The 14,447-nt window shown below is 38.2% G+C and overlaps 2 protein-coding genes across 10 annotated transcripts in view; both read left to right on the top strand.

Annotated features, from left to right (window-relative positions):
• mprip (myosin phosphatase Rho interacting protein) overlaps positions 1-1,341 on the top strand; it is a 67,546-nt gene extending 66,205 nt beyond the window's left edge. For 5 of the 6 annotated variants that reach the window (XM_054756842.1, XM_054756875.1, XM_054756865.1 and 2 more), the window contains one exon: positions 332-1,341. In XM_054756842.1, coding sequence (XP_054612817.1) covers positions 332-403 — 72 coding nt within the window. In that variant the 3' untranslated portion in view covers positions 404-1,341. The remainder of the gene's footprint in view (positions 1-331) is intronic. The other variant, XR_008566500.1, reaches the window with a different exon arrangement.
• A 415-nt stretch (positions 1,342-1,756) lies between these two features.
• si:dkey-94l16.4 (transcription factor 20) lies at positions 1,757-12,889 on the top strand. Of its 4 annotated transcripts, none has more exons than XM_054757077.1 (7): positions 1,757-1,930; positions 2,995-3,061; positions 3,137-5,652; positions 7,418-7,511; positions 8,702-8,751; positions 8,837-8,898; positions 11,512-12,889. In XM_054757077.1, coding segments are annotated over exons 3-7 (2,718 nt in total). In that variant the 5' UTR covers positions 1,757-1,930; positions 2,995-3,061; positions 3,137-3,141; the 3' UTR covers positions 11,513-12,889. The 4 variants fall into 4 exon arrangements, with proteins under 4 accessions (XP_054613052.1, XP_054613063.1, XP_054613044.1 ...); XM_054757088.1 differs by having other exon boundaries at positions 1,757-2,500; XM_054757069.1 differs by lacking the exon at positions 2,995-3,061.
• Positions 12,890-14,447: the final 1,558 nt, after the last annotated feature.

Below are 14,447 nucleotides of genomic sequence, written 5' to 3'. Positions count from 1 at the left end.
CACGGTGTTCAATACTTAACGTACTTAACACACAACTCGCTCTTCTCTAATTAAACAGTTGTGCATATCCTTAATAAAGTATATTTCATGGGTAACAATGGCAACAATGACTTTGAGAGCACCTTAATAAAAAGTAATGTGTTTGATTGGTTTCAAATTGTTCTTGATTGATTTGACAATCACCCTCCCAGAGAAACATTTCATATCTTTGCAGTGTCTCCCCTGTTTGTATATGTGCATGATTTCAAGTGATTTGATGGCTTGCTGAAAGTACAGTTACACTGTAAATACTGACTTACTCAACATCCACTTTCTCTTTTGACCCCTACAGAGTCTTAAGGAAGGACTGACACCTGAGCAAAGACTCCACCTGTTTGAAAACAAAGACACTAAGGAGTTCTGAATGTGATGCGTCCCATCCTTTGAAAACAAAGACACTAAGGAGTTCTGAATGTGATGCGTCCCATCCTTTGAAAACAAAGACGCTAAGGAGTTGTGAATGTGATGCGTCCCATCCTCCAAAACCCGCCTGCATGTTAAGAAGAGGCCACTATTTTAGCTCTGTAATGACTTATTTAGTAACACTACACACTGGTCACAAAACAAAACATTTATCATTAAAGGAAACATGGTATGAAGTTCCAATTTCATGTTTAGAATTTGCATTCCATGCACTTCAGTTAACTGTGACAATTTTTTTTATTTGTATTTTTTGCTGCCGTTGTCTTACTGTAAATATGTTGGGGGTTTTTTAAAATTGAGAATCTGTCACGCGTACACTAAAACTATGACTGCGTAAGCTACTGTTTTAACTCAAACTTGCGAGCCAAGGATGTAATGTCTTAACGATGAACTACACTTACTGCAGATAATACATGCAAAACGTAGGAAGGAGTGTGGGCGTTCAGGTCAGCATGTGAAATGATCCGCTACTCTGACCACCGTTCCAGTACACTTGGTATTTGGAAGAAATGTGCACAAACGCATAATCTCAAAAACAATCTGCCATGTTGCTCCATCGCCGGACTTAACAGCATAGATGTTCTCTTCCATCCTTGGATTGATCCCCGTGGAAAGACGGCAGCTGAATGCACATGGATGAGGTTCTCTGACTATAATTTAAATATATGTATTAAAATTGTTAGGTTTTTGTCACTGCAATCATTGTTCCAGCTGTATAGGGATTGGTTGTGTTTGTAGTCTGTATTTATTTAAATGGTTGGGATTTTTTTTCCTTTCACATTCCCATTCCTCTGTACTCTAATATTGTAAATATAAACCAAATACACATATTCACCAACTGATTACAGGTTTATTAGCAATAAATATTTTTGCACCCTTTGTGGCTGTGGTGTCTCTTCATGCTGATCTTTTTCCACAGTTAGCTTTAACATTGAACTTTTCCATTCATTGTGTGGATCTATGTCTAACGAAGTATCAAATACTTAAAAGTATTGGGTAAATTTAGCTTTAAAAACATTTAAAGATTTATTTCATTTGTCCAGCCGAAGTAAGACAGCGGAAATTAAGATGTAAAATTGTACTTTAATAGAATAGAGGTCTTTTCCGTTTAAAGTTTTGACAACCCCTTTTTGTTGATAGCCAGTAGACGTTATTTTGTATTGTAATATTTACATAACCTACAATAATTTTGTCTACATTCTACATTAAAAACAAACTCAAAACGTGCTACTAATTATTTTATTGTGAAGGGAAACACGGAAACGAAAGTTAATGGTCACAACTTGAAGCTGCGACCATCAGAATAGTGTGTTCCTGGAAAGTCTAATGGTCCTATTTTAATTTGAGGGTTTTACCCCTGCTTGTAAAATTGTTAAAGTTAGTCAAAATTGATGGGCCTTTGAAGGAGATGTGGGGTGGTGTTTTTTTTCAGCTGGACATTTAAAACGCGACGGTCTCTCCCGTTCGGGTAAGTTTTAGCAACTGCTCAGGACAGCATATAAACCTCCGTTTATTCGTCTTTGTTTCATCCAGTCGGGCCTTGGTGCAGTGCTCAGAAACACGTTGACAAACTCAATGAAAATGAGCCTACAACTTGTATTTTGGCGTTTGCACATCTACTACAAGTAAAAGTATACGAGTTGAATCAGTTCATGGGCGTTTATCAATTCGGAGTAAATATTTAGTTTGTAACTCGTGTCGAACAAGCCGAAAGATATAACAAGTTTGCATTTTTTGCGCAACGAAAGTTACACGAATAGTGCCTTCACACTTAGCGCTTCAGACTATAAAAGTTGATATTTTCGCGAAGTGCGTTGGCCCTCGTTGACGTACGCCTCGCCGAAATGAAGCTGGGTAGTTGAACATCGCCATCAGTTTCAAAATTGTGATATGCGCCGCGTTACTTTCTGTTATTATGTTCAACAATTTTAAACAGGCGGTTAGCAAGCGCAGTTCAGCGTAGCTGGGCCTAGCTAGCTAACTTTAGCGGTGGCTAAGCTTAGCTACCGAGTTGACAACGTTGTAGTCAACGTTGCTGGTAAGTTGCCATTCGGTTGTAGACGTATTTCAACCTACTAGTTAGAATATTCAGTGATATTTACAAAAATACGGGCAAGGTTCACACTTTAAAATGTTTTTATTTGAACATTGCTTGTGATAGATATTGTCTTTGAGGTCAGATTCCCGTCTGTCATAACGTAACAATGACTGATTTTTAGCGTGGTTTAACTGAAGCGCTGCAATCTATTTTTACGTATGATAAAGGGAGTCAGTTTCTAATTCAAACTTAGTATAGCTAACGACACAAAGAGCAGGTTTGTTATATTTTTTAATTGGGGTTGGTACGGTTGATTTTGTTTCTGACAGGCTTTAGTTACGTTTAGGGGACATCACGTGGTTACATCTGCACAATGCTACATGTCTGAAAAGCAGTAGGAAGAAGTGGAGCTAGCGTTAATCCTATGGAAGGAAAATGTGTTTAGGAGCCTGATTATCCTTCCATCCATTTTCTATGCCGCTTCTCTTCATTAGGGTCGCGGGGTATGCTGGAGCCTATCCCAGCTGACTTCGGGCGACAGGCGGGGTACACCCTGGACTGGTTAGGAACCTGATTAGAATTAGAATGATTTAAATTAAAAGTGCTGCTATGACATTTTTTGTGTGTGTGTTTTAGTTGTTATGGAGCAGCCACCAGGGAGCTTGGATGATCTACAACCTCAGGACCTCTCCACCTCAAACATCGCCGCTGTGATCGACTTGACGAGGATAGGCAACCTGAATGGCACTTCTTGCGAAGTCCAACAAGTTGATACTATCCCAGATTGGCACCCAAACTCTGGAACCTACAACCCTGAATTACCCTCTTCGTCAGAGACCACCTCCTCTACTATTTTTCGCCAATCAGGGGATCACATTCAACCAGACAATGCCTTGTCCCGCACCACAGTGACCCTGTCGTACGTGAGCAGGTCTCACATCCACTCCAATTCACCTTTGTATGGCGTGCCACCTATCAGCAAGTTCTCCCTCCTCCCTCCTTGTGAGGCTGAGAAAGGGCTCGGGGAGACTACCTATGCACTGAACCAGCTTTACTTGGAACACGTTGACAGGCCAGTGGACCTCGCCACTCAGGCTTTTCATTCATCCTCTCAAGCTCCAGAGACTGATGCAATACGTCCCCCACAGCAACTTTGTGAGTTTAATGAGGAAGTAACTTTGAGCAAGACTGGCGGAGATGAACACTGCATTCTCGGGAGGAAGGAAAACAGTGGTGGGTTGGAGAATGGCCAAGATGGCAGCTGGTCGAGTTTAGGAGTGGATTCTAAGTCATCACCCGAGACAAGGGAGGACGACGAGGAGAAGGGACGCTCCGAGACCCCCCTGCATAAGACAAAGAACGAGGAGCCAGTGGTGGCTCCAATAGAGCTGTTTTCATCGACCACAGACTATAAACGCCTTCTAGAGGACCCTGTGTCCCCTTCAGCTACCTCACCGGGTGATGTCGAGGATGTGTTTTTGCTTCCTCAGGCCTCCAGTTCACCAAGCGGGGACACCTCTTTTCAAGCTGAGGATGACTCTGTCACAGAAGGGCCCATTGAGCTCAGGTCTGGCATCAGCAGCAGTACAACAAGTTTAAATTCACGCAGTGAAAACAAGCAGCCGGTCCACAGAAGGAAACCAGAGCCAAACTCTTTGGTCGACTTGACAGAGGATGTTTGTTCATCTGGGATTTCAGAGGACAAACTTAAAACTGTCACCCCTTACATGAATGGGATTGTTGGCGCATTACAGAAGACTGTAAATGAAAGGAAACTGCGTTCAGGCAGAGGGATGCACTTACAATCTATTGTTATGAATATCAATTCAAGCAGGTATAAAGTATCAGGACGCATTAAAGCTAATGCAGATGCTTCCAAAATGAGAACAAGGGATTCTAATGCAACAAGTCCAAAGAGGAGTGACACTCAATCTGACAGGAATAGACAAGGCAAAGCAAAAGAAAAACAAAAAGTAACACAACATAAAAGGGGCAAAACCAATAGCATTAACAACGATCGAGGCAAAGACACTACATCTGTTAATAATTCTAACAAGTCATACAGCAAAGCCTCTCCTAAAAGCCCTCGGTTTTCAAAGAACGTTCCAGAGGCTGCTCCATACCCTGGAACTTTGCCACAGAGCAGCCCTGTGAGGTCAAAGAGGAGACTTTCTTCAGCATCAAGTCCGCAGCCCAAACACTCAATGAAGCAGCGTCCAGCACACCCAGACCCTTCATTCACAAATCCAGCAAAATGTTTACCACCAGCACCTAAAGAATCTCCAAAGAAAAACCCACGTTCAGCTCAAGGTCAGAAAATATTGCCAATTGCGAAGACAAAGCCAAATCGCGCTCCCAAGAGACGACGAAAAAAGCACAAACCGAGACAGTTCTCTTCCATCTTCTCTCCCAAGGAGCCTGAAATTAAATTGAAGTATGTCCACTACAAGGAGGAAAAAAGGGAGTCAAGGGTGGAGAATTTCTCCCCCTTCATCCGTCAGAAGCGACAGCAGTCGTCTGTGTCACTTTGCACTGTAGTGAACTACCCAGAAGAGGTCAGGACGCAGCACAAAAAAGGCCAGAGGGAGCTACAGGATCATACCAGTGGCTTTATTTCTGGAACTGTACCCAGCACTTCCTGTCTCCAGCTGGGCCGGTCGTCCAGTCACGGCCAGCATCAAGGCTCCCTCATCTGTTGCCTGTGTGGGCTGTCAGCCAACGCCATGGACTTGGGGGATCTCCACGGTCCGTACTATCCTGAAGGATACCGACCGAGCACCAAAGCGTCTGCCTGCACGTCTAGCCCTAAATGCCTAAAGGGCTACTACAGCGATTCAGATTCTTCATCCTGCAGTGTAAGGGGCAGGGGGAGTAAACGTGCCGTTGCGCCAATGTGGAACAGCAGGCTCGCGGATCAGTTCCCGCAGAGCCACCAGCGGACTGCTGAAAACACGGGTAGCCCTGCAGCAAAGCGGGCTCGCTCAGAAATATGGCCAACAGATGTGGAGGACTGGTACAGCCCCCCTGTGCTGCCCCTTGAGCCCTGTGAGTACTGGCTCCACGAAGACTGCGGCATCTGGTCAGCTGGCGTGTTCTTGGTGAAGGGCAAAGTGTACGGCCTGGAGGAGACTGTCAAGGTGGCCCGTGAGACGGTAAAGCTGCAATGCAATGCAATGCAATACTCTAATGCAGGGGTGTCCAAAGTTTTGGCATTGAGGGCCGCATCCGGAAAAATCTAAGACTAGACGGGCCACTTTCATATTTTACATTTTGTAAAAAAGCCCATTTAGATATGCTAAGAATTGAAAGAAAAACAGCCTGGGTCTCAGTTTTGTGATATAGGTAAAAAAAAATTAAAAAGCGTATTAGTATGAATGTTTTCTCCTTAAATTACACTTTTCCTGCTCTTTTTTCATTTCTGTTGTTTTCCAAAATATTTCAACAGCTCCATTTTCTGAAGTTATGAGTTAATTCCCATAATATTTTGACTTTATTCTCTTTATATGATCCAAACCCAATTTTTTGCAACTTCATTCTTTTGTTTTCTTATAATACTTTCAGAAACTAACTTTAGGAAAATTAAATTTTTTCTTCAATATTTCAACTTATTTCAAATTACATGACAACTTTTTTTCTCGTGATATTATGACTTCATTCTCCTCGTATCATAATTTTTTTTCTCCAACCTAATTTTCCAAAATGTGCTACTTAATTCTTTGTTTTGTTTCCCATAATATTGCGGCTTTTTCTGTAATATTTTGGCTTTATGCATCCAAAAATGACGTGTTTTCCTAATAATATTCTGACATTCTTGTAAAATTATGGCTGTTTTCCCCTTAAGATTAGTACTTTTTCCTCATATCATGACCTTAATCTTCTAATATTTCGACTTTATGCTCATAAAATTACTGCTTTTCTTGGTTAATTTGTATTTTGTAGAATGTGCCGAGGGCCAATAAAAAAACAACCGCAGGCTGCACTTTGGACACCCCTGCTCTAATGTGAAGGTTTAGTTTTCTCATGGTATGCATAAGCATCCGTCAATCGATTGTTACGAAGACCATTTAGTCACAGTGCCCCTAAAGCATTTCCCCTGGGTTGACAGCAAGGGCAGCATAGTAGACTGTTTTGCAGACGTATCATTAATAATAAAACATGTCAATTAATGCAATTTCTCCCCCAGATGCAATACAGAGAGCAGATGAGAAATTGTAAAGGCACGGCCATGTAGAGACAGAAGACATGCTGTCAGTATTTAAATAAGATAATCTATTTAGTTTGTTCAGTAAAAGAATGTTCTATATGAAAAATATTGGAGCGTCCTGACAGACACACAGATGCTGATGCTCTTTAGAAGCTTTACTGCCAACCTCAACATGCCGACAGCAGTGTTCAATTCCAACACTGATTGCAATTTTCCTTGGCCACAAGACATACAGTGTTCCCTCGCTGTATCGCGGTTCACCTTTGTTCACTTTTGTGGATTCTCTGTTTGGCGGATTTTTTTAGTGCTTCATTTTTGTTTTTATTACAGCGACACACTTGTAATACGTAGCACAGCATGTTGCGGGGATGTTCTTTTTCTTGTGTGTCTGTTGTTGGTTCGGAACACATTGTTGCCGGAACAAACAACAAAAATGTATCCTTGGAAATTCGTAGTTGAAAGTAACACTGATAGAAACACATGCATGCACACGCTACTGTAAGTGTAGCCGACTGTATAGGGATCAGTCCTCGAAAGTTACTTTTTTGCATCTTTGCCTTCATAAATATGCACCAGTTAATTGTGGATGCATTCTTATCAGAGTAGAACACGTTGCAGAAGCATCCTATTTGTTCAATATGGAGACATGCTGATCAATGCCCCTGTTTTGTGTGTGTGCGTGCGTGTGTGTGTGTGTGTGTGTGTGCGGGTAGATGTGCTCAACCTGCTCTGAAACTGGTGCAACCCTGGGCTGCTTCTTCAAGGGTTGTCCCAGCAAATACCACTACAGGTGTGCTCTGGAGGCAGGTAAGCTAACACTAGATTACGCATTACAGTATAGGTCAGGGGTGTCCAGAGTGCAGCTCACGGCACATTCTAATAATATGATTTAACAAGAAAGCAAATTAAAAAAAAAAAAAAAACAACCACAAAAACTGGAAATATCAGTGTTTTACAAGAATAAAGTCAAAATATTAAGAGAAAAAAGGAATATGATAACACAAAGGCATAATATAATATTATGAGGAAAAATAACGTCAGTTGAAATATTCAAGAATGTTATTTTTTTGAAGTCATAATATGAAAAAACAAATAAAACTGATGATTAAAGTTCTACCTTTTGGAAATGAGGTTGCAGAAAATGTTAGAATGTTATGGGAATAAAGTGAAAATATTAAACAAATAAGGTCATAATTACAATAAGAAAATTTCCAAAGAGAAAGCTAAAATGAAAAAAACAAACAGATCTAATTTACTAATAAGATCTAATAAACTTGTAATATCAGGAAAAATAATGTCATTTTAGTAGCACAGAGTTGAAATATTAAAGAAAAATATAAATATTTTTAAAGTTCTAATATTATGAAAAAAATAAAGTTGTACTTTTTGAAAAATTAGGTTGGGGGAACATTATCGGAATAAAGTCATAATTATGAGAAGAAAATTTACAAGAAGAAAGTTGAAATAGTTTTTAAGAAATAAAATACAGCTACGATTTTAAGAGAATAATATTGTAAAAGCAAAAAGTCAAACAAAAATCACAATTTTATGAGTAAAACAAGTAATATGAGGAAAGATAATATAATTTTACTAGCGTGGAGTTGAAATATTAAAAAATGCTAAATATGTTAATTGTTTTAAAGTTGTAATATGAGAAAGAACAAAATATAGTTGTACTTTTTGGAGAATTGGGTTGGTAACAAAGTTAGAATATGATAACGTCATAATACGAGGGGAAATGGGAGGAGAAAAAAAAGACATATGTTTTTTCACCTACATAACACACCTGAAAGATATATTTCTTAGCATATCTACATGTGTTGGTTTACAAAAGCAGCGTTTTACTAGTGTTAACATGCCTTGCAGGCTAAATTTGTTAAAGCTGGCGTTCTGATGCTGCAGCTCAACACCTACTTAATGTTCTTTGGGTGTTTTGGTGGCGTGTGTGTGCAGTCAGTCCCCCCTGGCCGACACATGTTCTGTTCTTGTTCTGACAGACTGTGTCCTCATTGAGGAAAACTTCTCCATGAAATGTAAAAAGCACAAGGTGAGCTAAAAAGGACGAGTGATGATGTCTAGAGGACCACTTTTCTGTCATTTGAGACATTCATGTTTATGTTTTCATCAACTAGAGCAAGACATTCTCAGCCCCAGTGGGGAAACAAAGTGATCCCAGGAGAAAAAAGCCCTCTTGGTGAGTTCATACCTGCACACACAAAAAATTTGGCTGTGTGCTTCCAGCGTGACTAAGATGAATCAGTTGGGTAGCAGTGGTACCCCCCCAAAGGACCATTTCTTTTATGTTTTGTGAGGAAAAAGAGTTGAATAGTGGAACTTGATCCATGCCAGGGAAGAAAAGAGCAGATATCACAAGCACCATTTCTCACAAAGCACTAATTCAGTCATCATCCAAACTGGACATTTAAAACGGCCATTACAATTTGCATTTCATCAAAAAACATTTTAAAAATAAAGAAAAACTGCACTTTTTAAAAAAAATTTTGCTCATCATCCACAATCCTTATGTGAGACATGAACACACGTCTTTCTCTTTTCTGTGTGTTCTAAAGATATAAAAACAGATCAAAAGAGGCAGCTCATTACTGCACGTAATGGGATACACCTATGCTGCCTGCAAATCCCACTAGCAAAACACCTCCAAAAACCCCCAACAAGGTTTTATGGTTTTATATAAATGCTAGAACCATGTAGTAACAGGTACATTCATGATAATGTGTAATACTTGGAGTATTTAGTCATATTTTGGTCCTTTTAAGCCTTACTGGAACTGTCACATTGATTTCACATAGCAACATAGAAACGCCTACACCTAGCATCAACTTTTCCAAAGTTGCGGCAGTGGCAGCAGGTCCAATATGTAGCGTTACCTTTTTGGTAGTGGTCTGAGGCATTGTGAGAGCAGCGTGTGATGACGCTAGCCAGCTAGTAGCTAGCCGGTGTGGTGAAGTGTCTGAGCCAAGTCCAAACTAGGCCAGAAGATTGGAAACCTGTCGACCACTTTGGCCATCAAAATATAAAAAGCCGAGATGAACCATCACCAAATGGCGGACCTCGGTCCGGATTCGGACCCGGCGATGGCCCTGTACAGACCCGTGACCAATTAAAGTGAATGGGAAATATAATAACATATGATCATGCTCGCGGACCGATCGCAGCGGCAGTTTGCGGGCGTAATTACTTCAGGTATTTCGGTTAACGTGACCGCAAACGTGCTGACGTCACTCAAAGTGAGCCAATTCAATCATTTGTTTTACTCCGTCCATCCATTTTCTATGCGACTTAATCTTCGAATGAGAACCATAGCTTGCTTTTGATAATATCTATTTATTTATCTGTACTGTGCAGACTGAACACGAAAGTGAAACCAGCAAAATGAAACAAAATGGAGAGCGGTGAAGCATACAAGCATATTTAAGAGTCGAATTGCATGCTGAGTGCAACAAATTCATACATGTTGGTAGGTCTGCACTAATATTGAAAGTCGTCCCTGCCTCTCATGCTCTCCGGACCGTTCAACCCCCCCACCCCTGGCCTGTCTCCTGGAGTCTCCTCCACACTCTTGGCACTGTGCTTGGGGAATCAGTGGATGGGCACTAGGAAAATCCAAAACAAGTCAGAAAGGGAAAGGCGCAGACCACCATCTGCAAATAGGGCTCGTGTCTCTGATTGCATCTTCTGTCCCATTTCCATCACAGTAGCATTTATTATTGCTTCCTAACTTGGAGTTACACTGTGATGATTATGTGTTCCTTATATGTTTGGAGCAGATAACAAGGCAAACTGTTCAAACTACAAGAACTTCTGGTGTACAGTCACAGGAAAATGATTAGACCACCCTTGTTTCTTCAGTTTCTTGTTCATTTTAATGCTTGATACTACTAAAGGTACCTTTTTGTTTGGACAAATATAACAATGACAACAAAAATAGCTACATTTTTTGGCAGTACAATGCTATAGCTATTCATGTAAGAACTGAAGTCATTTTGGTTATTATCAAGAAAACCATGGAAGTTGCTAGATATCAGCTCTTAAATTCAACTCTTATGAGCTATATTTGTTATCATCATTATAATTGTCCAAACAAATGTACCTTTAGTTGTACCAGGCATTAAAATGGATCAATAAACTGAAGAAATAAGGGTGGTCTAATCTTTTTTTTCCATGACTGTAAAAGCCGCTGCTTTTTTTTTTTTTTCATGCTTTGAACCCTGCGGCTAATTTATGGTCACCTTCTAATCTCACGTCTCCTATGCTTCAGAACAGTCATGCACACATCGTCATCATGGAAAACGCACGAAGAAATGCATACGATGCAGCTTTTGAGTTAAAGGCGTTCAATCTTGCAATTTTTGATCAGGCTAACAGCTTGGAGCAGAGTCAAAGAAAAAAATTGAAACGCAGGATTACTGATGAAGAGGACAGCCCAAGTTTAAAGGCTAATTTGTCTCAAGACGAAAGTGACACTGTGAGTGACGGAGAGAGAGAGAGACTGACAAAGGCATTAGGAGGCAGGAGGAAGATGAAGACAGTGATGAATGACTTTTCCGGTAGGCTACTTTTTAACTAGCCATGTTACACTTACTGTTTGGGGAATAAAGAAGTTATTTAATTAACTTTTTTTAAAAATCTTTTTACGTACTAAATAGCCCATTTTACAACGTGGACAGCAGCGGCTTACATTCAGGTGCACTCTAACTTAAAAATGACAATTTATTCCCAATATGCTTTATTTTTTCCCCCCAGTAAGCCTGATGATTGAATCCTGTTTCCCCGTTCTTTCATGCAGACATTCGCCTGCCAAATCCTGCAGTGGCTTGCTCGCCTTCTGGACACTGTGGACAAGAACACTTGCAACTGACAGTTAACACCCATAAACCTTAACTACTCCTCCTCTTCCTCTCTCAGCAGGCTCTCAGATTCCCAATTCTTAGTAATTATTTATATGGACTTTTTTTTTGTTTTTTTCTCAATGAAATGTGAGTAACAATCAAGATATTTAATTTAAAAGAAACCTATTTTGATTATATTTGGCTTTATTTATTCCTGAAGTGTGTCGTTTTGTTTCTTTAGCAGTTGTCAAAGTGTTTTTTTTTATTTTTTTTTAAGTTATTGATAAAGCGGTTGATTTTAAACTAAAGACGCCGTGAGCAGGCAAAGGGGCAAAACTATGTAAAGGTACCATAGTCATAAGAAATATCATTTATATAAAACACACAGCATTACATTCCCATTTACATATTAGGGTGTGAGGGAAGTAGTGTGTTTGAATGTATTCTCCCCATGTGTGGGTTTTTTTGTTAGTTTTTTTGCAGGAAGCACTTGGACTGGCACGCGCCTTTGCTCCAGCTGCAGTATTAGCCTCCTGTTTAGCCACCAGAATGACATGATTATTATTATCATTATTATTATTATTAAATCTGGCTCAAAGCACTTTGACTGGGAGCATTGCAAGGATTCTTGTATTGCATCCTCCTACCTGTTAATAATTTGAATCAAATTAAATGTTCGTTTCACTCCATATGCAGACGGTATGCACAGAGGACCTCAACAACAACAACAAAAAATTTGTTTACGTGAATTCTAATTAAGAGTTGTGTGGTCTGATCAGCTATCTTTTGCTTCTTTTCTCAGAAGATGCAGTGTACTGCCTCTTTAGCCTTATGTGATGAACAAGGGGTACTCTTGAATTATGTCAATGGTGTCGCTGCACCACTAGGGGCAGCATTGTGCTGTTTTTGGAGTTCAGTGTGTGTATGCTTGTCTGGTAGTTTCTCAAATGACACTAAAGGACACAAGTCACTCATGTCCTGACCTATGAAACCCATAGCAACCACATCACTTGTGCCATCTTCTGTTCACCTGTGCTGACATTGATTTCTTTTTGTTAGTTTGTACCAAACACAGCTTTTACATGATGGATGATCCTTACAAAAACTTTCTAATATGTTTTCTGTGTGTTTATCTCAGGGCTGAATTTACAGATTTTTCCTTTTTTTGTGTGTGTGTTTGACTGGAGGGCATGCATTACAAAAGCCTTCTTTCTCTGGTCCAAACATTCCAACACGTACATTTACTTGTCAATGTTATCAATTCAATGGTTTGGGTTTAACAATGGACTGCAACTTGTGCCACTTTTTTTTTTTTTTTATTGTCAACCTTTTTTACCATCCTGCTCACCTCTGTCCAAAAAATAAATATCTGTTCAACTTTGAGCATGTGTGTCATTCAAAGACAAGGTCTGAATTTGTTAGTGTTACAACTGAACTCTTAAATAACTTGCTTGATGGCAGAATTTACCTTTTTTGTTTCATTCTTTGTGTGTATGCATTGTCCACGGTTTATGAAATGGTAGTTTTTATTCTGCGATCAAGTAAATAGATATGCAGCTGATGCAACATCCTGTTTACTATTTCCTAACTTTACAATAAAAGTCCCACGTTTTTCACATTTGACACCATGGTGCCGGACTTACGTTTTTCAGTGATCTCAGTAGTCATCAATGTGGGCGTGCGTGCCCCTTGACGTTTTGGGGCTTTGAGCTGCCATAACATTTAAATATATATTTGAATGTAGCGAAACCTTATTTAAACGAAATTCATTTTAAAGAGTACTTTTACACACATGGCATGACTTAAATTATGCACTTACTCAGAAATGTGCATGTCATGTCACTGACCCAAATGAGGCAAGGAAGATTTAAATGCCAAGGTCCCATGTCCAAAAGAATTCTTAACCCTTTTTAAGAATAAAATATGGACACAGGTAAAGATTAATATATTTCCAACTATGAAAAAATACTCATTAATTTAATATGTACTGTATAACAAGCAAATATATATAAAGCATTTTTTAATTTATACATATAGTGTGTGTATACGGTATATACAACTTTCAGTTTAATTTAAACATTTCTGAATTATTTTAAAATGTATTAAAGTTTAACTGTTATATACTGTAATATATGTAGTATTTATGTAAAATGCATATGTAAAATTAGAAAAAAATATATACAGTATATATATATATATATATATAAATAATATATTTATATATATAATATATTTTCTGCTTCTTAATATATTAATTTTATATCTATATTCTATAAATACTGTATTTTTAAAATCATTTTTAAAAATTCATTGTAATAATTTTTTGAATAAATATTTATGAATAAATAAGTTATTTTTTATAATGCGTGTATATTATATGTGCATATGGACACAGGCAAAAACTCATACAATAAGAATATTTTCATTTTTTAATATATATGGCATTATATAGTGTATGTGTATACAGCATATATATATATATATATATATATATATATATATATATATATATATATATATACATATACATGTATACAATTTGATTATTGTAATTTTGAAACTTAAAGCCTAAGTTTCAAAATATTTATTTTTAATTGTATTAATAATTAAACTTTTCTATAATGTATTTATGTAAAATGCAAATATAAACTAGAACTAAAATATATACAGTATATATTTTAAATATTTAATATATATAATACAAGTAGACATATTCTTCATTTAATGTATTAATTTTAATATATTAGTTATATATAGCTATATTGCATTATATAATTAGTGCATTTTTTTAAATCATTTTGAAAATATTTCATTGCAATTATTTGAAATGAATATTTTCAGTGAATTATTAATTGTAATTTTGTAATGACTTTTTTAATGAATTATTCATTGT

Source organism: Dunckerocampus dactyliophorus, chromosome 2 (assembly GCF_027744805.1).
Source record: "Dunckerocampus dactyliophorus isolate RoL2022-P2 chromosome 2, RoL_Ddac_1.1, whole genome shotgun sequence".
NCBI classification, from domain to species: Eukaryota; Metazoa; Chordata; class Actinopteri; order Syngnathiformes; family Syngnathidae; genus Dunckerocampus; species Dunckerocampus dactyliophorus.
Note: the sequence above shows the minus strand (reverse complement) of the source record. Positions and strands in the feature narration are given on the sequence as shown.

Excerpts from the sequence above, each read along its gene's own strand:
- si:dkey-94l16.4 (XM_054757069.1), top strand. The coding sequence starts at position 3,142 with ATGGAGCAGCCACCAGGGAGCTTGGATGATCTACAACCTCAGGACCTC. Across the intron at positions 7,512-8,701 it reads CAGGTGTGCTCTGGAGGCAG|ACTGTGTCCTCATTGAGGAA; the intron begins GTAAGCTAACAC and ends TTGTTCTGACAG. Across the intron at positions 8,752-8,836 it reads TGAAATGTAAAAAGCACAAG|AGCAAGACATTCTCAGCCCC; the intron begins GTGAGCTAAAAA and ends TTCATCAACTAG.